Source organism: Dromaius novaehollandiae, chromosome 6, assembly GCF_036370855.1.
Source record: "Dromaius novaehollandiae isolate bDroNov1 chromosome 6, bDroNov1.hap1, whole genome shotgun sequence".
Lineage (NCBI taxonomy): Eukaryota > Metazoa > Chordata > Aves > Casuariiformes > Dromaiidae > Dromaius > Dromaius novaehollandiae.
Window position 1 is genome coordinate 10,839,429 of NC_088103.1, and position 25,442 is coordinate 10,864,870.

General features: G+C 36.3%; 1 protein-coding gene across 5 annotated transcripts; it reads left to right on the top strand.

Annotated features, from left to right (window-relative positions):
• The first annotated feature begins 100 nt into the window (after positions 1–100).
• Positions 101–24,249, top strand: PBLD (phenazine biosynthesis like protein domain containing). 5 transcript variants are annotated; one of them, XM_064513672.1, is made up of 9 exons: positions 101–753; positions 3,029–3,128; positions 5,760–5,858; positions 6,390–6,499; positions 6,629–6,658; positions 7,170–7,258; positions 8,409–8,587; positions 10,386–10,448; positions 24,224–24,249. In XM_064513672.1, exons 1-9 carry the CDS (start codon positions 670–672, stop codon positions 24,232–24,234), a joined length of 765 nt encoding a protein of 254 aa, XP_064369742.1. In that variant the 5' UTR covers positions 101–669; the 3' UTR covers positions 24,235–24,249. The 5 variants fall into 5 exon arrangements, with proteins under 5 accessions (XP_064369742.1, XP_025962194.1, XP_025962195.1 ...); XM_026106409.2 differs by lacking the exon at positions 24,224–24,249 and adding an exon at positions 15,479–18,328; XM_026106410.2 differs by lacking the exons at positions 101–753; positions 24,224–24,249 and adding exons at positions 2,430–2,648; positions 15,479–18,328.
• Positions 24,250–25,442: the final 1,193 nt, after the last annotated feature.

Consider the following 25,442-nt stretch of genomic DNA (forward strand, 5'->3'; position numbering starts at 1 on the left):
CGCCCTCCCGCCCAGCCCTTTCATGGGGAGCGCCGTGCGGCCCTATGGCGCATGCGCCCTAGGCGCCGCCGTCACGCGGTGCCCTGTGTTCGCTTGGCGCCGAGAGGCGCGCGGGGGGGCGGGGTTGGACTGTGTGAGCATTGCTGGCGCGCGCGGTTGCTTCCTGTCACGGCTGCGCGGCCGTTGCCTCGCGCCGGCCGTTGGGGCGCCCGCGGCGCTGCGCGTTTCCAGCTCTTTCGGGGCTGGCTTGGGAGGGGGCAGGGGGAGGCCGCGCGGCCTGGGCGCGCGCAGCGGTGGCTCGGATCTTCTCGGCTTTACCGCTGTGGTGAAGCAGCTGCAGGCCGGGCCCGGGGACCTCTCGCAGTTCCTCCCCTCCTAAACGCCTCACCGCGGGCCCGGCGTCGCGGTGGGAGGGCCCGTGAGAACGTAACCGGTGTAGGTAGCCCGCGCTGCAAGAGGGAGGTTAAGATCTGCTGTAAATTATTAAAAGCAGCCAGGTGTCGAGCGCCGGGGGCGTGAAAGGGGGCCTGGGTCTGTGTACATGCCCGGAGGTGACGAGGCGGGGAGCCGCCGGCTCCTGCTTCTAGGGAAACATTAACTTCCAGAGCTGTGCTGTCATTCAGAGAAAGTGGAAAGTATAGTGTTGAAAACAACACTAGGCGAAAAAGAATGCAAATTCCCATTTTTACCGTTGATGCATTTACAAGCTGGTCATTTTCTGGAAATCCTGCGGCAGTTTGTCTGCTTGAAAATGTAAGTTTGAAAAGTTATTTTATGAGGGCGACCAAAACGGCATTTACCTTTCTGTACTTGAGCTAAGCCTGAGCAATGAAGAACTGTACTCCGCTTTCTTTACTCTCAGGAGTTCAGCTTGCAAACATTGTTTGCCGTTGCTCCAGAGTACTTCTGCAGGGGAATTAGCACAGGAGTACATTTTTCAGTCAGAACGGTTTGGTACAAGACTTAATCTGTGTGTTTTTACAATAGGCTAATTTTATCCTAAATGAATTAAGCCAAAGAAAAACGTTGAGGATTCAAAATGAAATGTCCAGAAGGAAATGCATAACGTTATAGATGGTACTTGATAGGATGTGTGTTTTTTTTTTTAATTAAGTGTTTAGGATTTTTCCCTCCTTTTCTTTACAGAAAGAAAGAGAGGCACTTTTATAGACCTGGATCCGAGTCTTTCACCTTTAATGTGTCTGTTTTGACTTTAGCCAGGTTTAGACAAACAAGTCTTTATCACCTGAAAGCTGCATGGTAGTTTGAGTGCAATTGGCCGTAGTCGATGTTCTGAACAATTTTTGTACTAACTGGTACGCTGTTGACAGCTTCAACCACAAGCTATTTGTTAAACTGGATTAGAGAATTTATTAACCTTCTATTATTTGCGTGGTATCACTTGATGAAAATTATAAAGATGAAAATATAAGTATTGCAGTCAGTGGTAGCTTGTATTGACAATATTAATCATATCTAAATGTTCTCTCATACAATACAACATACTTGCCAGCTCACTGGTAGTTAAGATTGAGAACATAATCACTTTAGAGGTATGTTTCGCCCTCTAAAATCTAAGTGCTCCCTCTCAAAATGAAGTTCCTGTAAAATTATGAACTTCTAGTTACATTTTCTATATTAAATTAATTTTGTTGCATTAATATATATTTACCATGAAGGTATGCATGCTGCCTTTGGAATATTTAGATTTTGCATTTTAAAGTTTTCTCCACAGTGCTTAGGGTTAGAGGCTTCAGTTTCATATAAAAGCTGCGATTCTAGTTAATTATTTTCTTCTAAGCTCTAAGAAAGTATAGCGCAGCTGCCAGCAAAATTTCTCTTCTCAGTTCCTTTCAAAGTCTCGGCAGATGCTTAAAAAAATTGAGAGTAGTGCAAGAAAGACAAACATTTTCTGCACTTCAGAAGTGCCACAGGATGGCAGTATTTCAATACTGGTATTTTTAATAATGCTTTAGCTGGCTGTTGTTTTGAATTGGTTTCTTTGGAGTGGCTGACCATTTTCCTGGACAAAACAAGACTATCACTATAAAAGGCTAAGATGTTTCATGGTATAGAAACCACTGTGCAAATAGATGTCTATTATACCAATCAGTAGTTGTTTCATATCTGTTGTTTGGGATCATTAGCTAAAGCTGATTAAAGTTAGCGAGGATAATAAATAAAATTAGCAGGGCAAATCTTAACCTATGAGATATTGCACCTGACCAGCTTATCTTAGTACTTCCTTTCACTCGTGTTTTAATACTTTAAAGACCTCAAGTTTGGCCAGTCAGTTTGTCAGCATAATTGTTTGGAAAGCACTGGAACAAGGGTGAAATAGAATTTTATGCAATCACTGTAACTCATGTATCCTGGGATCAATGTTCACTGGCTTATATCAGCAGGTGGTCTGAGCAGAATGTAGTGGACTTCAGCACTTGTTTTTTTTAGGTTTATCTGCTCTGAACTTACACTGGTTTATCATCTCGCTCCCACCCTTCAAACAGTGATATTGAGGGTACACCAGTAAGCGCTGGTCAGCCATCTTAGTCTTTGTCTTAGCCGTTGCTACAGACTGCTAGCTGGCAAGGAGGATCTGGATGGAGTTTTCAGAGTTGCAAAAAGAGTGGTATTTAATTTGAATTGATGTTAGTAATCGTGTACCAGTATGACTTTCATCATAACTTTAAAAAAGATTTGTGTTCATGGACGAACTGAGTTTGGAATAGTATTTGTGTGTGTGTGTGTGTGTGTGTGTGTGTGTGTGTGTGTGTGTGTGTTTTTATTCACCATGTGTTCCAAGAATTTATAAGCTACTGGGACAGATATTTGGAAATGCTGATGTACAACAATAATGAAAATAGTTGTCCCATTTCATGCTTAAAGATTTGGTTTTATTCTCAGAAATTATTTTTAACTAAAAATAAAATTGACTTATTATAATGGAAAATGAAATGACTGTATATTTGAAAGTTTGATTCTGCTGCTTATGGCCTGATTTTCATTGGGTTTGTTGTTTCAACGTTAGGACTTGAATGAAGATTTGCACCAAAAAATTGCAACAGAAATGAACCTCTCAGAAACTGCCTTTGTCAGAAAACTGCATTCCATGGATGACTTTACCAAAAGTGAGTCATTCTGTTTACCCAGCAAAATCTCTTACAAAGAAGTAGAAAGACACTATGGGTGCTGTTTTTAAGGAGTGGTACTGATTTATAAGACAGCAAAAGCAAACTCTTGGAGTTGTCATGTATCTTTTGCACACATTTTCTTAAGAATGTTTGTGTTGCATATCGAATGAATTTTACAATATGTGAACATTTATTATTGATAAAGTAGGCAACATATTTTAGTACCTTTTACTAAATGAACAAGTAACATATAGAAGATGTATACTTAAAGTGCTATGCAAAGGTGCTTCAGTTAATACTTCCATTATAACCAATACTTTATGGAGATAATTCCTTATTATATAAGCAGAAGAATAGAGACTGAAAGAGCTTATCTTTTATACAGAAAACTGCAAAGTGAATAGAATCTGTTCAGGAAATCATTCTTTTTCCTTTAGTGTAGCTGAAACTTCTGTTTCTGTAACGTGCTGTTACATCACCCTTGTACATTATAATATTGTAAATTAGTTTACATTTCACTGAAACTGGGATAACTGTAACGTGTCGCTTGAGGTGGGTTGTCACAAACTCTCATAAGCTGTCTATGGAGCCAATACTGAAACAAGCCGGTTTGCAGCAAAATGGGGGAATTGAAATTGCCCCAGACAAACACATTGGGCTGCTCAAACATTCGATTAGCGTGAGTGACAGAGGGGTTTCACTGGTGTTCTTTGATAGTATATGTGAAGGAGGATGAAAGAGGGAGACATTGAAGAAGACAGTAAATGTCAGATAAAATTGAGTCCAGTCAAAATTGCTGTGTGTATTAGTTTTCAGCCACATCAGTTTGCTGATTCTGCTCACTTTGCAGGTATGTGAATGGTACTGCTGGCATAAGTAAGGGAGTGGAACCCCACTAGCCTGGAGTTAGATTCCAGGTTAAGGTACCGTATTGCCATACCCTCAGTTTTGATATGACCTGGTGGAAGAGACATAAACAGAGCTTTGGGGTTACAGACTGTCTGAAAGAGGCCCTAAAACAAGCAAGCAAAGAAGCTGTTCCATGTCATTTGATTGCTCTTTTGCTGAGGGAGCAGGATTTTGTACAGTCTCTGTAATTAAAGAGGATTTTCTTGAAACAGTAACTGTTGTAATGTATTCCTATTGTTAATAAATTGGAATTTTGTTTCGGGGGTTAGACTAACTGCTTGAATCAAGCAGTTAAATATTTTTTATTTTTCATGGTAACATTTTTCATGCTAACACTTTGCCAATACATTTAATACACTTATTTATTTTCAAATCTTCCATATCCAACAGCATATAAAATGACTGCACATTAAAGTGCTTTTGATGTTAACGGGACTGATGTTTGTGAGGTCAGACCTCTGCGGTTGCAGTACAGGGACAGAATTTTTTAAACAAACTCAGTCACTGAGCTGTACCTAAGCATATGTGAGGTACAGCAGAAGCAAGAGGAGTCTGAGCACGGAGTGTTAGGAACATCAGAATGTTGCTTATGAGACCGTCGTCTGCTTCTGGAGCACAGGATGATTTAGTAAGGACTCCTGGACAAACAGTTTGCTTCTGCAGGAGTAGGAGGAGTTTAGGATCAGTGCATTTCATTTAACATTCATTAATGAAAATCTGCAGTATTTCAGAGAGACATGAATTTATGAGAGGAAGAACTGCTTTCTTAGCCTGAGTACAGGCTACAATCATCCAGTTAGGTGTCCTGGGTCACAGTCAGCTTGTCTGTCTCCAGTTTGTCATGGCTGACTCCATTTCCTCCTGCTTTCAGCCATGATTTCTACTTGGGTGAGTGCATTAACACTACAGCAGGGTTGGCTCACAGCTGGCTTCCATGTCTGCCCTATTTCAAATTGCTTCTCTGTGATTTTCATCGGTTTCAACCACTAGGTTTTGTGGTGATTCTATTTGTTTTCATTACATAGGGGACTCTGACTTTAATGCACTAATTTTTCACAATGACAATAACAAAACTTGGTTATATGAAATCTCTTTTCTTCCTTTTGCACCTTTTAATCATATTTGCATGGTAATTATTCTTTTGAAATATATTTTCATGAGCCCTCTTTTAAATACCACAGTGCAAGAACTCAGCAAAGTTTACAGCAAACCAGAGACAGTGCACTTGGCTCCATTTTTTTTTAAACAACTAATAGAAATACGGCTTTTAGTGAAATTAAGGGTAAATATATGTTAGAGGCTTCTACCAGTGTTGGCTGGTGTTCTAAGCAAAATAATTCTTAACTGACATAGCTCCTGTAAAGATTCCATTATACCAGTAAAGCTGTCTTCACTGGTATATTTTGTTTTACTCATGGGGAGAGAAGATGGTTTTACTGTAGTGATTAAAGAAAAGCATTGTTTTGCTGGTAGGCAACTCCTTTACTCTTGTAACAAACTAGCTTTCCTATATTAGTAGTATACTGGCTCGAAGAAGAGACCTGACTCAAAAGCAATAGTTATTCCAAAAAATCAGTACAGAATAGATTCCTAAAAATGTGTTTATGACTGAGACTGATTGTTACATGCATTTTGTTTGACTGAAATGTCAACACTTTATAAAGTTTTGAAATAAATTGAAGAAAAAGACTCTTCCAAATAATAAAATTTCTTTTTAAGGTTCCTGCTTTGGACTGAGATGGTTCACTCCAACCAATGAAGTTTCTCTCTGTGGTCATGCTACACTTGCAGCAGCTGCTGTGTTGTTTCGCATACAAAGTAATATATTTTTACAAGCTATTTGTTATAGTAACTTTTATAAAATTTTTTTCCGATTAAGAAAATCTTCCTTTATTATTTCCCACAGCAAACACAGTTAAATCTTTAGTATGTTTAGAGAATACGTGTGAAGACCTTAGATACTGTCTATAACTGCTCTGTAATTCTACACTCAAATTCCCATGCCCCACTATCACTCTTGTTAAAAAGGAGTCCTAAGTATGCAAATTTCATTTGAGAGAGCTACAGTAGAGTTTGATAAATAGGGAATATTGACCCTTCTGTTAAAAACGCCTATACATTCTGGGGATATGCAGGAAACGTTCACTGGTAATTACTGTGTTCGTTAACCTCAGTAGCTTATTTATCGCGTTAGCTGGGAATTTTGTCTCAGAGTACAGTTTTGCTGTAGTTATATTTTAGCTGCATAATTAACTTTCTGAATATACTGGGCTACTCTAGGAGCTATAATAATTTAGATTCAATTCTTAGGTTAAATATACAATGAATGTTGCAATGCTGTCTCTCTAGAAAACACAAATTCAGTTCTCACTTTTGTGACTCTGAGCGGCGAATTAAAAGCTAGACAAGCAGAAGATCATATTGTCCTGGACTTACCGCTTTATGTAACCTACCCACAGGTCAGTGAAAATTTTACTCATAAAAGGCTTTCAAGAAAAATATGTGTGTATAGATATACCCCCTGCACATTCTTATCTGTGCACTTCTTTTTTTTTTTCACAATTCTTTTTTTTTTTTTTTTGCTCTAGGTATTTCAGGAAGTGAAAGAATTAATAAAGGTAAAAATAGAATCTGCATGTGATGTTCAAAGCACATTTATAATAACTATGCTTACTTTTGTATACTAAAAGGACTGAAAAGTGACAACATCACGTTGCTTGATGCACTCCTGTAAAGTTTGAGGTCTGACTACTGCAGTTCAGAAAATGGAGTTCTCCAAAATGCTGCGGCTGAACTTTGGTCTCTCATTACTACTGACTGGAATGTCAGTATTTGAGTGACATCTTTCAGCCTATTTTATGCCTGTGAGGTCAGGTCTCGTGTCCCTGCCCTTGCCTCCTCAGTTCCTGAATTTCCTTACAAGTTGCCATATACAGAGCTGTCATGCATACCCATATTCATTCTAACATGCACTTAGTGCATTTGCTTTTCTTGCTTGCGTGTACTTGAGGGCTGCATGAAAGACCTTGCATAAGCCCTTTTCTAGCAGGGGAATTTGTTCTAATAAAAACTTTAAGGATATAGTATTTTATATTCACATTACTTTGTTTCCTTTAACTTTTTCACCAGGCAGCCGTAGGTGACATGGTTGTTCAAGATCTCCGTTACTCTCCTGACACAAAGAAACTCCTAGTCCGTCTCAGTGATGCTTATGAAAGGTGTTTAACACTTTTTTTTTTAATCAAGTGTCCTCTTGTTTAACTGCTCTTCCTGACATACTGGTTTCTTTTATCTTTTTTGAAACAGATGGATATTAAAAATTCTTTCAACTCTCATGTTAAATAGTTATAGTCTTCCCAGATGAGCATACTGAACTGACAAGCTAGACAAGATCAATCTGAAACCTACCTCCAAAAAAGGAGGTATAGGAAACAGTTTTAATAAGAGTGTATTTTTCCCTATCCCTCCAAGTCAGAAATGATCCAGTAATCTAGTAGGAAATTAGGAGCCCTGCTTTTCCAAAAAAAAGAAATAATAGTTTCATAGCTATAGAATTCCACTTACAGGGAGAGGGCACACTGGCGGATGGCATGTATTCATACTCCCATTTGACCATAGTCTGCTTACATGTGCTTTACAGCATCATAAGTAGCTTTATAGAGAAAATTCCATTTCAGATGATTCCAAGGTACTTTTTAATGTCATAGAGAACTGCATTTGATTGGTGAGTGAAATGTGATTTGAATATATATTGTCCAAACCTGAACTCTTTAATCAGGCCAAATTACTATTAATTTTACTGGAAGCTTGACTTAACTGATGGTTTAAAAATTGAGCTAGTGAGAGATGGAAATATTCCCAGCTGAGTACTCAGTATTTTTACCTCTTTCAGACTTCATTTCTTAGGGAGGTTTCTGCAACTTCACAGAATTGAGACTGTTGTACAGTGCGTTAGGATCCTATAAGGATCTCAGTGGTGGTGTTTGCTTGTTCTGAAAACAGGTGGAGTGCTTACTCGTTGCATTCTGTACTGCAGAAATAATTTTTCCAGAGATTTTAAAAAAAATAAAGAAATGTGCATTTTTGTAGGTTATGTTCCAAGCTACTCAGTTTTCAGAAATATAGGTAGAAATTATATTGTTTGAAATTTTTTCTTTGCTCACTAGAAGTGTGTTACAATCAATGCAGTCTTCTCTCAAATGACATTGGCAGGACAACACTCAGAATCTTACTGTCCTCTAACCTTTACCATACCTGTTTTGAGATTGTAGAGAAGACTGCTTTGTAGTTGATGTCTGATACTTTTCAGTACTTAACTAATGTAAAATGAAGAATATGGGCTATTAAAATACTGTAATTAAATTCAAGATCCGTGTTGGAAAAGCTGCAAGTGAGAGCACAAGATTTTCTGTCAGCTGAGAAGACTGGAAAGGTGGAAGGACTCATACTGACTCTTAAGGGAGGTTCCAGTGGAAAACATGAAGGCTATGATTTCTACTCCAGATATTTTGGACCTTGGAACGGAGTTCTGGAAGACCCTGTTACAGGTGCGTGTTTGCATGATAACAGACTCTTATTCTTGTGTCAATTCAGTTGAAAAGTTCTTGTTAAACTTCGTAAATTAGGTTTTGTACTTTGGATTCTTTCCTCTTGTAAATGATTTTATATGGATAGCGGGAATGTGCTCATTAAAGTGAAAACTTCTATGACCAATGCCAAACTCATTCAGAAAGAATTGGCTTCCTGCTGTCATCAGGCCAGATATTCCTGCCTCTTTTTCAGATCTTTTCCCTGTAAATATTCTAATCAGAGAAAAAACAGAGACTAGTTAGGTAATGAGTGAATACTGCAGAAGAAATACCCGTTTCTGTCACAGTGTCCCATAATTTTTGGTGCTTCAGCTGAGATATTGTCTAGTTTCATGACATCTTACTGTGGATATTCTCAGCCCTATGAATAATATGAATTCAGCTAGTTAAATGTTCAGAGGCAAGAAGGCTAGTTTTCTGCTTCTTGTGCTGTACTCTGTGAATGTGGTAATGATTGCTGCAGAAAGGTGAAAGTAATTTTATGTGCTTTGTTACCAGTTAATCACAGGATAATCATTAGTCAGCTGAGAGCTTGGTCAAAATCTCTTCTTAAAAATTTTACTAAAAAATTGAAAACTGACCAGACAATCCAAGCTTTGCCAATTGGGGTAGTGTGAGTAATTCATCACTTTAACAGAAAGAAAGGTTTACAAGAAATATAAGTATTTCAGTTGTTTGTTAAGCTTCCAGTCCTGCTTCCTCTTAAGAGCCAGAGGACAGAGTCTGGTGGATGTATCTGTTCCCAGAGCTCATTCTTGATCATCTGTGGGAAGACTGGTATTGATAGGTAGAAAAGGCTATTGCCTATCTTCCATCTGTAAGTGACCTTTCTTTCCTAGAAAGACATGTTTTGAATGCATTGCAGAATTATACTTTTAGCAGTGTTACGGCTTTGCATTATCTTTCTTTGTATTGATTTCTCAATAGTGCTACATGGTCTTGTGTCCTTGAGCGCTGGTAATTATAGTTACTTTGCAGTAGGGTTTCCAGCAGAGCTTATTTGCCCCTAGCAGCTAATACAGACTGAAGCAGCATGTCTGCCTATGGATCTGAGAAGTCATCCTTAGTTTTTAAGTCATCTGCAAGTAAGAAAACAAGCTTGTTCCAAGTTGATCTTTTATTTTCCAGAGGCTGTAGTGATACCTTAAAGATCTCTTTGTTTCAAATCCTGATGCTTACTGACATTCAGGAGGTTTCTAATTTATGTCCAAGACTGAAAGAAAACTGAGTTTCTGATGTGAAAACTGTTAGGAGAGGGATTTTTTTCCTTTCAGGCAGCCTCTTAAGTCCACCTATTCCTATTCTTAACAAAATATTCGAAGGCCTGTTTGGATTTTTTTGTGGATAGCTTGTTTATATTTCAGTGAATAACATATCTTGATGAGAAAAATTTTGATTTTGACTTTAATATTTTGAGATTTCGTTATTAGGAAATTTCATTTTCGGTTTAAAAAAGTAGTTTGGCTGAAGTATTTTAACCTGTACTATTTGTTATTCTTACCAACGGTGGCTTATCGTAAAGTCCCAAAATTTCCATTGAAGTCACAGGGTGAGAAAGTAATACAGCTTGATCATGAATGAAGGAAATTCTAAAATTTTAAGTTCTGTCTGCTTTGCAAACTCTTAGAAATTTTTACCCTAAGCATACTCATGTAGCACTTGATTTGTTTAACAGCATTTACATTTTGAATATGATTGCTCTATAAACTAGTGATTCTAATTTAATTTTGTACTTTGTCTTCTCATTTCTTTTAAGGGTCTGCCCATGCTGTTTTAGGCAGCTACTGGTCAGAGCAGCTGGGGAAAAAAGAAATGCTTGGTAAGAAGAACTGTTTTGTTGCAAACCTGCCCGTTTATGTGCAAGCTACCCACTATAAAAAGAAATGGTTTATATTATTACTACAGTCCAAACTCTAATATCACATATCTTTCATTGAGCTGCTGTGTATGCAGTACAGACTGGGATACTGCTTATTCTCCTTATCCATTTTCTTCATCTTAGTAGAATCATATGTAATATTTTTGTGTGTGAGGTAATCTGTAAGGAATTACTTTCTTCCCCTTGTACCAGCATAACAGACGGTGCCTGCAGTGAAACTGAAGTGTTGGTTTCTGGATCTTAACTCTCTGCAGTTAGTTTTTGATCTCAGGTTTTGGATTTTACCTCTCACGACCTTTCAGCATAGCTGAAGCTTGGTGAACTTTAGATGATGTTGATTTTTTTGTCCATTTTGACTGAATTTAGGTTGCTTCTTGTTCTCTATGGTTTGCATTTTGGGTATCAGGGAAAAGGTATCCTGTCAATATTTGCATTCATAATGTGTGCTGTTCAGTGCAATTTGGACACTGGAATGTTAGCTGGCAGCATTTTCCTTCCCTTCATATGTGTATAAAGGTGAGAATGAAAAATGGCACATTTTCTGTCTGACTTAAGAATTTGTTGAGAATGACTCTGGATTAATCCCTTCAGTGACTTTTTTAGGAAACCTTTTGATTTTAAAGTAGGTATTGTTTTTATAGCTAGATAGGAATATATTATCTATTTTAACATTCAGGCTCTGCTTAAAAATGTGCTTTATACTACAGGGGGTGTTTTTGTTTGTTTCTAGTACACCTATATATTTAGGAGTAAAGATCACTTTTACTCAGGATGATGTTTGTTTGTGCTGTAGCAAGAAAGAATATAAGAAAGAATGGTCAATTAAGTTTCAAGAAGATAAAGAATATGACTGTTTCAGCGTGAATTTGCCTTAAATATATATGAGTGGGGATAAGATGCATGGGCCCCAGCAAATTTTATTTGCTTGTGATATTTTATTTGCAATCTTACTTTTAAATGTTTAGGCCTTATAGAAGGAATTTGAGATGACCAGATCTCTGAAGTCAAAGAACAGATTTATTATTGGTGTTTTTGCATCTTGAGAAAATAAATGAGATGTGTTAGCTGGGTCACACATTTAGCTGTTAAGCAAGAAACTGAAGAACTCAGTGGAAGAAGCCAAGAGAAACCGTTATACCTGACATCATTGCATAAAAGAAGTATTGGGTGTCTGTCATGCTTCTCATGTTTCCAGTACTCTGCCAGGAAGTGGAAGAAGAATAGAAGCAGTACAAAATCACCTTTGTACTCCAGGCCCTGTCTGGCTTCTTAAGGGGGTGGGGGAGAGTTATCATTCCTTTGTGCACCTGACATCAATTAAGCTTTTGATAACATTTAGAACAGAGGTTGGACCCTTGAACTAATCAGGTTCCTCATCCGTAGAAGCAAGTGTTTTTCCAAACAAACAACTACCATGAATACATACCTTCCTCTATTTGACCAAATTAATCTCAAAATGGGCTTTTCTTGAGGATGATAAACTCTTTGAAGGACATATTAGCCCTCCATAGCTCAGTATGATAATCCACAGTGACTGAGACCCTGTCCATCATGGACTGATGAAAGGATTTAACATCCTTTTCTGAAGATCTCCTATTTGCATTTATATCACACAAATCTGTGATAATTCCTGTAAAGTTGGACAAAAACCCATACTTTCTGAAGAGGAGAAGGTTACAGAATGGCTGTTTCTCAGAAGGTTTGACATTTTCAGATGTTAATGTGGGATTTGAAGCTTTGCCATACCATCACCGGACACTGAAACCACTACATTAAGTAATCAACAGAAATTCTGTCTGTTTTTAGAAGATACTTACTACTACTTACATGTTTTCATGTATTCTGTATGTACTGGATTATGTTTTCTCTTCTAGAGAAACTAACTCAAGCAGCAAAGGCAATTTGTGCTGTAATCAGCTCCCCTCATGTATTTAGGTGGGAGAAAAAAGTCCAACTTCCTGCATAGGATTTTTCATATTTCATCCATATGTGTCCTCGAACATTCTTTTGATGGAAGTCATGCAATACGGATTTAAAGAGAGCAAGTTCATTTGTCATCTGATCAGTTTTCTCTGTTTCTCTTTTACAAATACACATTAGGAATACAAGCTTTCCAAACAGGGTATAGAAGAATTTCCAAAGTATTTTAAAGGGAAGGGGCTTTATCCAGGACAGTTTTTACTTTAAAGGAAAGCTAGAGGAATCTTTCTGTACCTATTTACTTCAGAGAATTAATTTGTAGGGAAATTTTGCCTCCAACTTTCCTGATTCCTTCTCAATACAAAACTGGTTTATAGCTTTTAAGTTTGTGTTGTTTTTTTTGTTTTGAAAAAAACGCCTGATAACTGAAAGATAACCATTCACAAATTTTTCCAGGATTGCTTTCAACACAAGGTCCTGTCATTTAACTTTTCAGCATTGTAACATTTTGTTTTATAATGTAGGAATTGCTTCATAAGGTGGGATAAATCTACCCATATTTGGGTGTTTTGCTGATTTGATATCTGTTCAAGAGAGGAGTTCTGCAGTGTTTTAACCACAGCCTTCGTGTTTTCCAGTTAATCTTGGCATATAGACTGATAGAATTTACTGTCTTTTTTTAATAGATGCTCTGTTTCACTAGGGCTACCTCAGATTTATACATTAATTGTAACATTTCTGCTAAAGGAGAGGTGTTTCTCTCCATCAATCACTAGATTTGTCCATCTTCTTTCTTAGATTAAAAAAGTCTTGGAAATGTTAAGCGTCACGTAAGTGATGCACAATAACTGCCTAAGAAAAGGGCTTTTTCATCAATCCTTACATAGGGATTAGAAATTCAGCCTAAATAGTAACTTTTAAAAATAGGTATTTTTATAAGAATGGCAGTTGTTCCTGACTTGATGTCATTATCTTGACATCATGAAGAAAATTCCTAAGTCCTCAAATTCTGTAACCAGCAGTCATTTAGATGTACCTAGTTTAATAAGAAACTCCTTGGCACAGCAGGTTAATATTAGTTGAAGGTCACCAGCCTCTTTGTTAAGGCAGGGATGCATATCTGCGTGCTAAAGTTCAGAATCTTTATACATAGGCTTAAACTTTTCTCTAACTCAGACTAATGACAGAGGAATTCAGGGTACTGAATTCAGCTGCTGTCTATTATTTCTGCAGATCAGAATGTGCATGTTTGTTTTTATTCTTAGAATAGTTTATGTAGTATGAGATTTTCCTAGTAGATACAGATGTGGAAGGGAAGCACAACTGGATGATCCAAAAAGCAAATGCACAGCAGAGATGCATGAAAGGCTGTGAAGACATTGCTATTGAATGAAATATTCCAGTTAATGAAATGTTTGATGTTCATCTGTTTACTTTCAGACATAGTGTGAAATATCAATGCTTTTGTGTGACAAAAAGAAATGATTAAGTATCTTTTTCAACTTGGGTAAAATTTTCTTGTGTGTGTTTTTTTTTTTCCTTCTCATTTGGCGGTTTCTTTAAAAATAAAATAAAATGGCATGGTGTTAAAATAATCTCAGCAATCCTGGCATGAACAGGACAGCAGTAGTTCCACAATTTAAAAGAAAAAACAAAACAAAACCAGACTTCTGAGGATTTGAAACAATTTTCCGCTTTAAATCTGCTGTCACGAGAGAGTGGCAGAGCTTAGCTGTGGAGCCACATTTGGCAATAATAGTTCATCAAATTTAGCATGGTCTGGTTCTTTAGAAGTCCAAAAAATTTCAATTAAAAAATTAGTGCATATATAGATATTGTTGTCATAACTTAAAAACAGTAACTAGCACATCTATAAATGGAGAAGAACAGAAAGTACCAATATTAATCTTTATATAGCTCCAGTTTGCACTGTTTTGGAGTGTTTTGTCGCAGAATCTGATACCCTGTTATCATAAGAGTTTTCTTGTCAGCTGCAGTTACGAAATTGTTTTGAAATGTACTATATATACCATCTATTAGAGATCCTGTGCTCTGTTGAGATCTGAATACAATCTCTATCAAGTTTACAAATTGCTGTTTTCAAACAATGAGGAAAAATATACGCTATAGCTTCAAACAACTTTTGCAATAGAAATTCAGAGAGTAAGAAGATTGTGAACACCAGTGGTTCATTGTGCATTTACCACCTTTTACAAAAACAAAGTGATTGTAACCTTTGCCAAATGTCATCCAAACCAGGCCATTTTGTGATCAGCTAGTCACACAAGTAAAACTAGACTTCTGAAAGAAGACTTACAGGCTCAACATGCGAAGAGAACATTATCTTCCCACCTGAGTATGCCTAAGCAGTTTAGGCAAAAGCTTAGCTTTGTAATTACTTACAAGTGGAAGGCTGTTTCTACTCAGAATTTTATCCAGGTGCATTAAATGATATATTCAGCATTATACAGAACAGTATCTTTTCCTTTATTTAGGAATTTGGTCTCACTTTGTGGCAGTTGAAGCAGCATCTGTCATTTCAAAGCCCTCTTCCACTGGCTACTTGAGTTTTATTTACATGTTGACCAAACACATTCTTTGAACCTAGTATCTAGCTCAAGTGCTCAGTACCTGTGAAGTGGTTCTCCATTCTTATCTAGCTAATATTCTGTGTTCATTCTTGTCTATGGAAACTGTCTGTCCGATGAATGGGAGGATTCAAGACACATTCAGATATACAAAGGAAACTTCGTGGGCTATATCACAAAAAAACCATTCTTTGTTACTTGTATTAACTAGTATTTTTGTCACACTCAATACACAAGTCAACTTCTAGTCTGAGATATACCTTCAACTAATTTTCACCTGTAAAAACAATTCATCCAGGGTGTCCCTGGGAAAGAGCTCGCCTCAGTGCTGCTTTCTTTTTGGGGAGAAAGAAGCCTCATTTCCCTGCGTTTTCATGAATTCTGTGTGTGTATTTTCTTTTTTTTTTAATAGTTTGCAATAGATACTTGAGTTGTAACTTGTGGATTCTTGTTTTCATGTAGCCTTTCAATGTTCTCGCCGTGGAGGAGAATTGAAGATTTCACTACGTAATGATGGAAGAGTTGACATTGCGGGGCAAATTGCTATTGTATTAAAAGGCAGTCTGACTTTCTGAAGAAATTGACGCTAGCTGTTTAATCACCCACACCTCAGTTTATTCGTATTAAGCTAATTCCTGCTTAGTTTTAGGTGGTAGATCACCAGTGTCTTCAAAAACCTTTGATTGCTTAATGTCCATTTAAAAACTTGCTTGCAAATGTTCACACTGCTCTTCAAGATCTTCAGTTTTATCTTTACTTTTTTCTCACCACTTCATATGTACACTGATATCAGAAATTGTCCAAGGACAGCTGTTTTCTTTTTCCACTCTCAACTGACTTTTTTTCTTTACATTCAAATCCCATGTTAAAAGCCATTTCTCCTTTCTAGATCTGTTTGTAAAGTTCTCTGACCCATAAAATAGTCACTTTTTCGATATTCAGTCATTCTGCATGAAATATGACTACAGTCTTTAAAAAAAAAAAAAGTTTTTGCCATACCTAGAAATGATGTTTATAATCTGTGTTCATTAATTTACTTGAATTAAACCATGAAAAAAACAGAAGTAGTTTAGAAAAATGCTTTGTGGTTCTTTTTTATGAACAGGATTTTCAAAGGTGGCTGGTATTGTGACTTACGGTACTGTAGCTTGGTTGATATTCTTAATTAACGTTTTAGAAAGATTTAGGAAATTAACAGTGATATCCTTAAAATCTGAAAGAAAACATTACAGATTTTACTTTTTGAAGACTGAAATTTTGCTCCTAAATTTAAGTCTTCTGTAGTTTTCTTCATAGAGCATACTGCTTCAGATTTTGTCATTTTTTCCTTTAGTGTTCTCATCTTGCTTTTCTCTAGGTTCACTAGGAATATTGAACTGTTCCAGTTACTCTAGTGCAAACTTTATTTCTTCTTTCTAATCACTTCTGTTCTAAACTTTGTTTTAATTTTTCTTCTTTGTGATCTTTCAGGATAAAGTATTTTGAATTCAAAGGCATTATCATACTGTGGGAACAGCTGGGTGTGATACAAACCTTTATAAATGACAAGGAACCCTGTTGTGCCAAAATCCCCTGTTGCCATCTTTTGCAAATTTTATCACAACTCATAATAGCTGATGTTTTACTTAAGCTGAAGCAGCTGGAGGCAGGTAACAATGTGAGACTCCTAGGATTCATTTAACATAGAAGTTTCTAGCTCCTGTGGCTACACAGAACATACTGAAAATGTGATCTAACTGCACTGCAAAGCTCCAGAGCTGGATGACAAACAGAAGGAATCTCCAAATTGAAATGCATATTCTTTTTCAGTGTTCAATCTTTTTGAACTTCTGGTGCCTGAGATATGTTATATAAACATGGGATTATCAGATCCAAAACATGGCTATGGAGGCAAATCTCAACAGCAGTGTTGCAGTGGCGTATTTGGCAGCTACCTTAACCTTGCCTTTTCTAAAGCCAAATTGCTGCCTTTCCTGCTAGTGACTTGGACCTTCCTGAGTAGGAGTACTATAGCCTTGTTTTGCTGCATTTGTCACTCCATACTGGCTTATGCAAAGAATGAATTTGGTCCATAATCTGGGATACTTTAATTAAAAAAAAAACCCACAACTTTCTAAGGGTATAAATGAACAAAAGAAGCAATTACTGCTCACCTGTCCAGATTTAACAAATAGTACAATTTTCTTACCCAAGGGCACCAGTAATCAACAAAGCTCAGTAAATTTTAAATGTATCTGCTATCTAAATTTCCTGACCAAATCGATATACTTGCTGCTTAATGCATTTATATATATATATAGTTTACTACTACTTAGTCTCTGTTTTTGTTCAGGATAGAAAAATCACCAGAGCTCAGGTGGGAGACTATGCAGTAATGTGTTTGTAATCAACAGATTAGTTAATCAGCCATGATTTATTAATGATGAATTAATTATACCTGATTGTGCAGTTCTGCTGCCTAAATGGAGCTTTAAAGGCGTTATTTTATTAATCATCACTGTGCTAATTGCAGACACTTACAGAAGGATCACTAATTAAACATGCAACCATATGCAAAATAAGCAAGGCTGCTGAGAGTGGCAAGAATAAGAGCACTCATTTTTTGAATAACAAACTTTATTCTTCCTGAAATACTGTGTAGTTGACCTGGTGATGCTAAGACTTAGGCATTGCACATTTTCAGTCAGCAGTAAAGTAAATAAAATGTTGGGACATATTCTGTCTTTCCTAGTGCAAAAAACAAGTTGTGTGAAGAACTTCAAACTAAGGTACTTAGAGTTTGTGTAGCCTTGTGCACATTTTCATGCAAAGGATTTGCCCATTAGTTTTATTAGCTGTATATAGTTAATAAAACTTAATAAGCTAGGGCAGGGTACTGAAAGCTGCTTGCTAGTTGCTGAGTTACCTTAGCACCAAATAAAATGTCCAACTACATTTGAAATGAGAACTCAGACTGAGTGTTTATTCTCAAAACTCTGTGAGTTTCATTTCAAAAAGAGAGGAACACACTGATGTTCAAATTTAGTAAAGTTAACTTCTAAGAGGCAGTTCAGTGTGGAAAATATAGAAAGGAAGCAATACTTAAAGGTAGGTTTCTGTGAATGGAATATTGTAATTTAAATAAAAATTAGGGTCATTTGACCTTCAGTTTGTGCAGCACAATTTTTAGGTCCTTATAATGCTAATAATGTCTAAATGTTGCAGAATTTCATTTCATGCAGACGTTATCATCATGGACTTTCATGGCCTTTTTTTTTTATGCAGGTTATTAGGCCTCCTTCATTAATTAAATAAATCTTACTTTCAGAGAGACTTTTCTGGGACTGCCTGTGTAAAATTATTACAGTTCTCAACATAAAAGTATGGAATTCAGTATTATTCTAGGAAAATAGTTAACGGCTCTTGTTTTGATAAAATATTGTATCAATAATTAAATGAAGATACAAGTGAGAAAGTTGGAGAACTGTAATGTCTCTTTATTTAGGGTTTCTGGTGCAGAGAATTTGCAGAGCTGTTCTTTGCTACTCTCATAAGAGAGTATTAATGTAGTGTAGGGATGTGTTAAAGCAAAAGCTTTAGGTCAGAAGGAGTAAATTATGGGAAGGGAGTATACATCTGAAAGTTCCTACGTGTTTGAGTATTATTTACCATGAGAGTGTCCTACCGAAGGTTGTTCTACGCCACTGTGAGTTTTGAGTAAATCTCTTACAAGATCCAGCAGCCAAGATATGAAAATTCAAATGTACGTTTGTTCATGTTACTTCTTTAGCATGTGTCTCTGCAGAGGCACAGCTCAAGTAGGAGCCTGGAAGAAAGCGCATAACCAAGAGGAAGGACGTGAAAAAAAAAAAATCCTTGAGCAACATGGACCATTAAGTTTGTTGCTACAGAAATTGAAGTGTAGCTAAAAGGGAGAGAAAATAAAATGAGAAGCTATTTTTGTATAAAATAAGCAATTTAACAGATTTGCTTAAGGTATTAATGCAAATCCTTCACATTTATTCTTTGTTGTTTAAACGAGGATAGACAGAAAACATTCATTGACAAGTTATTACCAAAATTGGAAAGTATTGTAAAAGGTCAAAATAAAAGATTTCACAAATACAGATGCAGCAGGAGGTCATAGAAAGGAGCCATGTGTACCATAAGGGATAGAAGGAAAATTAGCAACAGATGAGGTAGTTGTTTCTGGGACTGAAAGATTTCTTTGTCTCAGTATTCATCAGAGTGACAGGGAAACATGCCAGAAACAGAGGGAACCTTCCCAGGAGTAAAAAATGGAAACTAAATGAAAATTAAGGGTGATGCCAAATCAGGTAAAAATTAAATTAGTTCAACTAAAAACTGAGAAATTGCCAAACTAAGCAGTTTGAACTTGAGTTGTTTTTGCAGAGGAATAGATTTGTCATTAAAATAATTCTCAGGTTTATACAAATAGATGGAACACAGGATTTTTCACAATTGCTGAGTTACTGTCCTTGTTTAATTTCCTAAAAGTTATTAAAACAACTCAAAAGTTTCAGAAGAATGGAGAAGTAAAATAAATAGATATTAGAGAAGCGTGAAAGAAAAGTGATCAGATGTCAGTTTAGTCTAAGACCTTTATTTTGGTCTTAACATGTAAAACTGTATGAAAAAATGAATTATAAACATTTCTGAATTTGTTAATTTCTTTAGTGATTCACTTGGCCATTGTGTTTTTGCCTTACTGGTTGGCAAAAAAGGACAGTAACTGTTTTTAGCTCCATGAATCATATAAGTATACAAACTAGTTTTATCCACTTCACAGTGTAACTTTTTTGTGACACCCTCCCCAGCCCCCCCGATCCCCAAACCCACTTTTTCATAAGTAATTTTTGGCCTGTAAAAAATTACAGGGTGGATTAAATACATTGAGCAAACCCAAGAAAAAGAACTTTTCTAGAGTAGTAAAGAGGAAGGAGTTTGAAAGAGATGGAGTAAGTAGGTTTGTGAGAAGGTGAATGTGCATTGCCTGTGTAGAGACTTTGGAATCGGTGAGCATTTTAAGGGCATGTTCCTTTAGCTAATAGTTGATGATGATGATGCAATGACAGTTTACAAGATCTGGGGATCAGGTTGAGAGATACTCAACCAGGCAGAGCTGGAATCTGCAATGCAAGAAAGTCAGGAACCTGAATTTGAATCCAAATGTAACGTCTACTAACCTTTTGTTATGCTTTGGATCTGAAGCAAAGGAGACTTTTCTGAATGCCCACTCTGCCAAATTCAATTCAGGTGGGAAATTCCAGCTGACATTCTTGCATCTATTTTGGTTTCAGAAAGCCTCCTTTCTCCAAAAACATTTATGGATGTAAATAATAATCTTGATGTTTATGATAATTTCGGTCAACCACATTCATAAAGAAATGCCTGCTTTCTGAACAAAATCACTCAGTTTTAAAAACAGCTTTCTGGTTTGTTTAATGCATTTAATAAATATGTTTATTTGCAGCAGTTTTCTGAAGATGTATATGATTGACTTAGGTATTTAGCATCACAGCCTCTGTTCTTACCTTTGTTTTTAATCAGCATGCTTACTACAGCTTTCAGAAACCTTTCAGCAGTTTACATTTAATAGCAGCAATAGACAAAGTACTCATTTAACAACAAACTGCAGGCATTTTCTTAATAAAGTTACAATTTCAGCAGAAAAAAATGTAGATTAAAAGCAAACACCTGCTCCTGTAAATTACTCTGCTGCAGGTACCAACCCAGGAGACTCTGCAGATGGTTCTCTATTTGCAAACCTGACCTCAACACCCTATCATCAATCTTCAACTGATTGATTCTCTCTGAAGCAGAGCACACCATATCCCAGGGCACTAGAAGACACCTTTGAATTAGCCCCAGATAGAATACCAATTAATTGGTACTTTTGTTTTATTTTAAAAGTTCTTAACAAAAGGTTCAATTGTGTCATCAAGCACAGGCACTGACTGAAAGGTGGTGGGATCATACAGTCCTAGGAAGACGTGCAAAGGGTATTGTGCTTCAGGAGGCATAATTTTTGCTAGATTTCCCTGATACCTGAGAGTGTGGGTAAGTTGCACTATGCCCTAGGGTTGTGAGATGGATAAAAATAAGGTGAAATCATGATGCTTAGACTGGTGCAATATGAATTCATTGCTTCAGGTAGCCTTCCCTTCTAGCCAAGAAAAACTGGAAGAGAGATCATAAGCTTGGTGTGTTCGTTTTCCCTCCTCACCTGTTTTCAGGTATCTTACTTCTCTTACAGAGGCCTGAGACTGTTTGGGCTGGTCATTTCATAATTGAGACAAACCTTCTCATGTGCTTCCTTCAGTGCGTACCCATGCAAAAGCCTTGTACAGTTTATTGAGGCCAGTCTGATCAAAACGTCATGTCTCTGTCTAGCATGATTCATTAAACATGTTCTAGGAAAAAACCCTACTAGATGCTTGCTTTTATTCCCCATGTAGTCTTACGTGTTCCTATTTTGTCACCTATACTACCCAAAATTCATAGGAAGACACTGAGTGATACAGTGATATGTTTTGAGCTTCAGTGACATCACTAAAATATTTGAGTTGTTTCCTTTTCATTGAACATTTTGAATTTCAGAGCTTCTTTATTCTCTGAATATCTGAGATGCATTGAATAGCTTTCACTAACCTTAAAGAAGAAATCTGCTTTCCCTAAAGAAAAAGATTTAGAGCATAAGGGAACTTTGTCTGCATGCAGTTTGCCAGAATACTTTCAGAATAGTTTCAGTATCTTACTAGATCTCTGTCTTGGAACACCAGGTAACTGTAGTAGTCGTGTTCATTTCCTGGATCCATATATATGTGGCGATCATCTAAGCTGGTATCACAGGCTGTAAGCTGTGTGCTGAAGCCAATACCTTGTGGTTTGGGTATAGTAGAAAGAGATCCAAACTTGATGTAAAACTGTAAGCTTGTGGAAACTCTATCTTATGCCTTAGTAATATGTCTATGAAATGTTTACATTTTCTTTTGAAAATAGTTCTGTATTCCCAGTTCATGGCTTTCTAACTTCATCCTCCAGCTATTGGATCTTCTTACGGCTCTATCTCTTAGATTAAATAACCTCTGCTGTAAAGCTTGCATTCTTGGCTTTTTGGTGCTATAGAGTTTGGGCTGGAAGTTTTCTTGGTGTTTGACTCTAAAATTATCACTGATTCTTTAAACTGATAGTACTTTAATTCAATGCACGTTTTTCAATCAGTCTCAGTTACAAAAATGTAGTTATTACCACGCTCAGACACTCTTAAGCTATAAAGAAAAATAAAGTAGTACATACCTTTTTGCTTCTCAAGGGTATATGAAGAAGACCAGCTGCATTAGAAATAGAGCTGCAGTACTGCATTTTTTGCATTAGGGATGAAGAGCTGTGTGTAGATGATGACATTAAGCAAAATATATGTAATTAAATGAATAAGATTGTGTCATTTATTTTGGATATTTAAAAACAGATCTGTTCAACAGAAGTGGCTGAATATATTGCTGTAAAAAAGCTTTTTATTTGAAATTTCACTTATGATATTAATTAAGGTTGAGAAAACTCCCCATCCTCAAATTTGGATCATTCAGGAGAAAACTCCACTGAAATCTGATAGAATGTCATTTGAGATTCTTGATATCTCTAAAGTAACAAGCCATGAAAAAAACCCAGCTAGCTCTAAGGGAGAAGGATATTCCAAACAAATAAACAAGCTTTTTGATACTAAGGATTTGGTCCTTTTTATATATATATTGGATGAAGTAAGTTTCTGCTTTTATTCTGTTCACATTTTGTCAATTTTCATTCTCTCGTACCTAATGGGAAACACTATCCATTGTGCATTCTAAACCCAGTGTTATCTATGACCAATCACTACATTAAGTGTGTGCTTATTCACAGCCAGCATTACTGGTAGCTTTTAGAATATATCTGTCACATCTAATTCGTTATAGTTTGTCAGCGTGGCCCTTGGGAGTGTTGAAAATCTGATACATCAAATGTTGTCCTGTGCCTAACATGAACATCTTAATCTTTTGGAATTGCATTTCTTTTGATGGAGAAACCTCTGTGGCGTCCTGCTGTCCATTTCGACAAAAGAGCAGATGTGTCATATGCATGTGTACATGTGCGCTTGTCTGTCTATGGCAAAGTGCAAACCAATCGAGCTACAAAAGTTCCTAGTTAATTTGGAAAGCATTAATTACAACACCATCAGCCCTTACAGTTAACAGTGTAAACTTTTACTTAATCTGAGTGTGGATTACTTAATTTGCATAACAGTTTAATTATAAAATCAAAATGTAATGGTAAAGTACCATAAAAATGGAGTGATGTGTGTATGTATATATATCCATTCATTTTCTTTTAATTCTTCCTTTTCTTTTACTTATATTTTTAATCCTTTTCCATCTTTCAAAATTTCAGTGAGAGAATCTTATTGTACTCTTTTTTTTTTTAAAAAAAAGTAATTAAAAATATGCTTATGGAAAATAGATTTAACACATGCCTTTCCAAAAAGGTTAATGTTATTCTTTCATTAGACAAGTCACTCTCTAGTTCACACTAAAAACATTATGAATTGAGGTTCTGGACCACCAAAACGTACAGCTGTTTTAAATTTACACACTTGATTAGTCCCGTTACATAAACATGTGGGATTACATAAACATATGAGGTTAAGCATGTATACAAAAATTAGCATGTATGTAAAAAATGGAACATGTAATTAGTATTCTCATTTTCATTACTAAGAGGATTTTTGTAGGACAGTTCCTCACCTAACATTCTGAAACATATTCATGGAATATCTAGGTGATTTAAAAAAATGAAGAATTTTGGTCTGCAGTACTGTATTTTAAAATACAGCCTTCTTTATGGAAATATAATAATTAAAATTCCATGAGAGGGGTTTTTTAACTTAAAAAACTTAGTACATTAAATCTGGAATGATATATATCAAATGCATTCAATCCATTATTTAAATAATTTAGCTGATTTTTAAAATATTTTTTCCTCATTGAGGAAGTCATTTAGATAGCTTTAAAAATATATTATTAAATAAGAAATTTCTTCAGTATCAGTTTTAAGAAACACTATTTGACATTTCAGGTCCTTGAAAATATTACTGAAAATACTATAACTTCTCATATGTGTGTATTTCTTTAAATGGTCTTTGGATGGTCATATTTGTTTTTTTGTATTTTGTAGTGCGAAAGTGAAAGTTAAGAATACTTCCAAATAGATATCTGCACTGCATTGCTCTTACCCCAGAAATGCTGTTGTGAAATACTTTGAAAACTGGTGGTAAGTACATTCATACAACAGTTTTGCAAGTACATAAACCTAAGGATAATAAACAAAAGTCTCATTTATGTAACAGCTTTGACCATTAGGAGCTTTTAAATCATGCATCACTGACTTCTGGGGTGCCTTTGTCAAGCTACTTACAGATCCTAGTTAAATCAGGCATTTCATATTTTTGCCCTCATTCACTTTTGTTTACCAGCAGGAGACATAATATTTAATTAGTTTTGGGGCATTTATAATCTCCTCTGGGCCAGCTCCAGCCACAATGCTGGACGCCACTTCTGAGTTAATTCCAGTCAGGCTGGCCCCTCTAGTACAACATATGGGTAACCTATAAGCCTGTAGCAAAAGTTGCAACAGCAACTATTAGAGGAGTAGGACCTTCCTGCTGGGAAAATACTGTGCAACAAAGCAAAAAGGGGCCAGCGTCACTAGTGGAGGTCAAGGCAACACTTAGACCAAACAGCATCTGGCAAACTGTGCCAAGTGGAAATCAATGAGAAGCAGTAATTTTATGCCTGTTTGCACAAGAAAATAACTCCTGAACTAAAAAAAAACTAAAAAGCTTACAGCATTATGTGGCATCACCCTCTCCATTGCTGTTTTTTTCTTCCAGTCAATAGATTATATTGCACAATTTAGTCATGATTTTGTTTTGAGTAGGCAACATTTATTCTAGCATTAATTATGATTTGGAAAATGTGGAGTTTTGAGGGTTTTCATTCCTTATTGGTTAGGTACCAGATATGCAACTGTAATTCATTTCCAAGGTGCATTACATTCTTTTCTTCATATTACAACAACAATGAGCTGAAGGATTTGAAAAGGAAAAAAAAATAAGAAAATTCCTAATGTTATAGACACTAGATCCCAGCCACTGTAAATTGTTGTAGCTGAGCCTAGCTTAATCCTTCCCTTATTTTTCCTCTTCCCTTTATTCTCACTTTCTGTTCTTGCCTCTGTCTCTGCATATATCTCATCTTGTGCCCATTCTTGTTTTACCCCCTTGTCTTTCTTTGCTTTTTCTCTTTCCCTGGAGTTTCATATGGTCATGTTTATCTAAAGTATTGTGATCAGAGTGCCATTGACTTCAGTGGGAGTACTTAGAGCATAAAATTAA

Coding starts and splice junctions, on each gene's coding strand:
- PBLD (XM_026106409.2), top strand. CDS start 670: ATGCAAATTCCCATTTTTACCGTTGATGCATTTACAAGCTGGTCATTT. Junction 5,859..6,389: donor TGTGTTGTTTCGCATACAAA/GTAATATATTTT, acceptor CTGTCTCTCTAG/AAAACACAAATTCAGTTCTC. Junction 7,259..8,408: donor CTCAGTGATGCTTATGAAAG/GTGTTTAACACT, acceptor ATTAAATTCAAG/ATCCGTGTTGGAAAAGCTGC.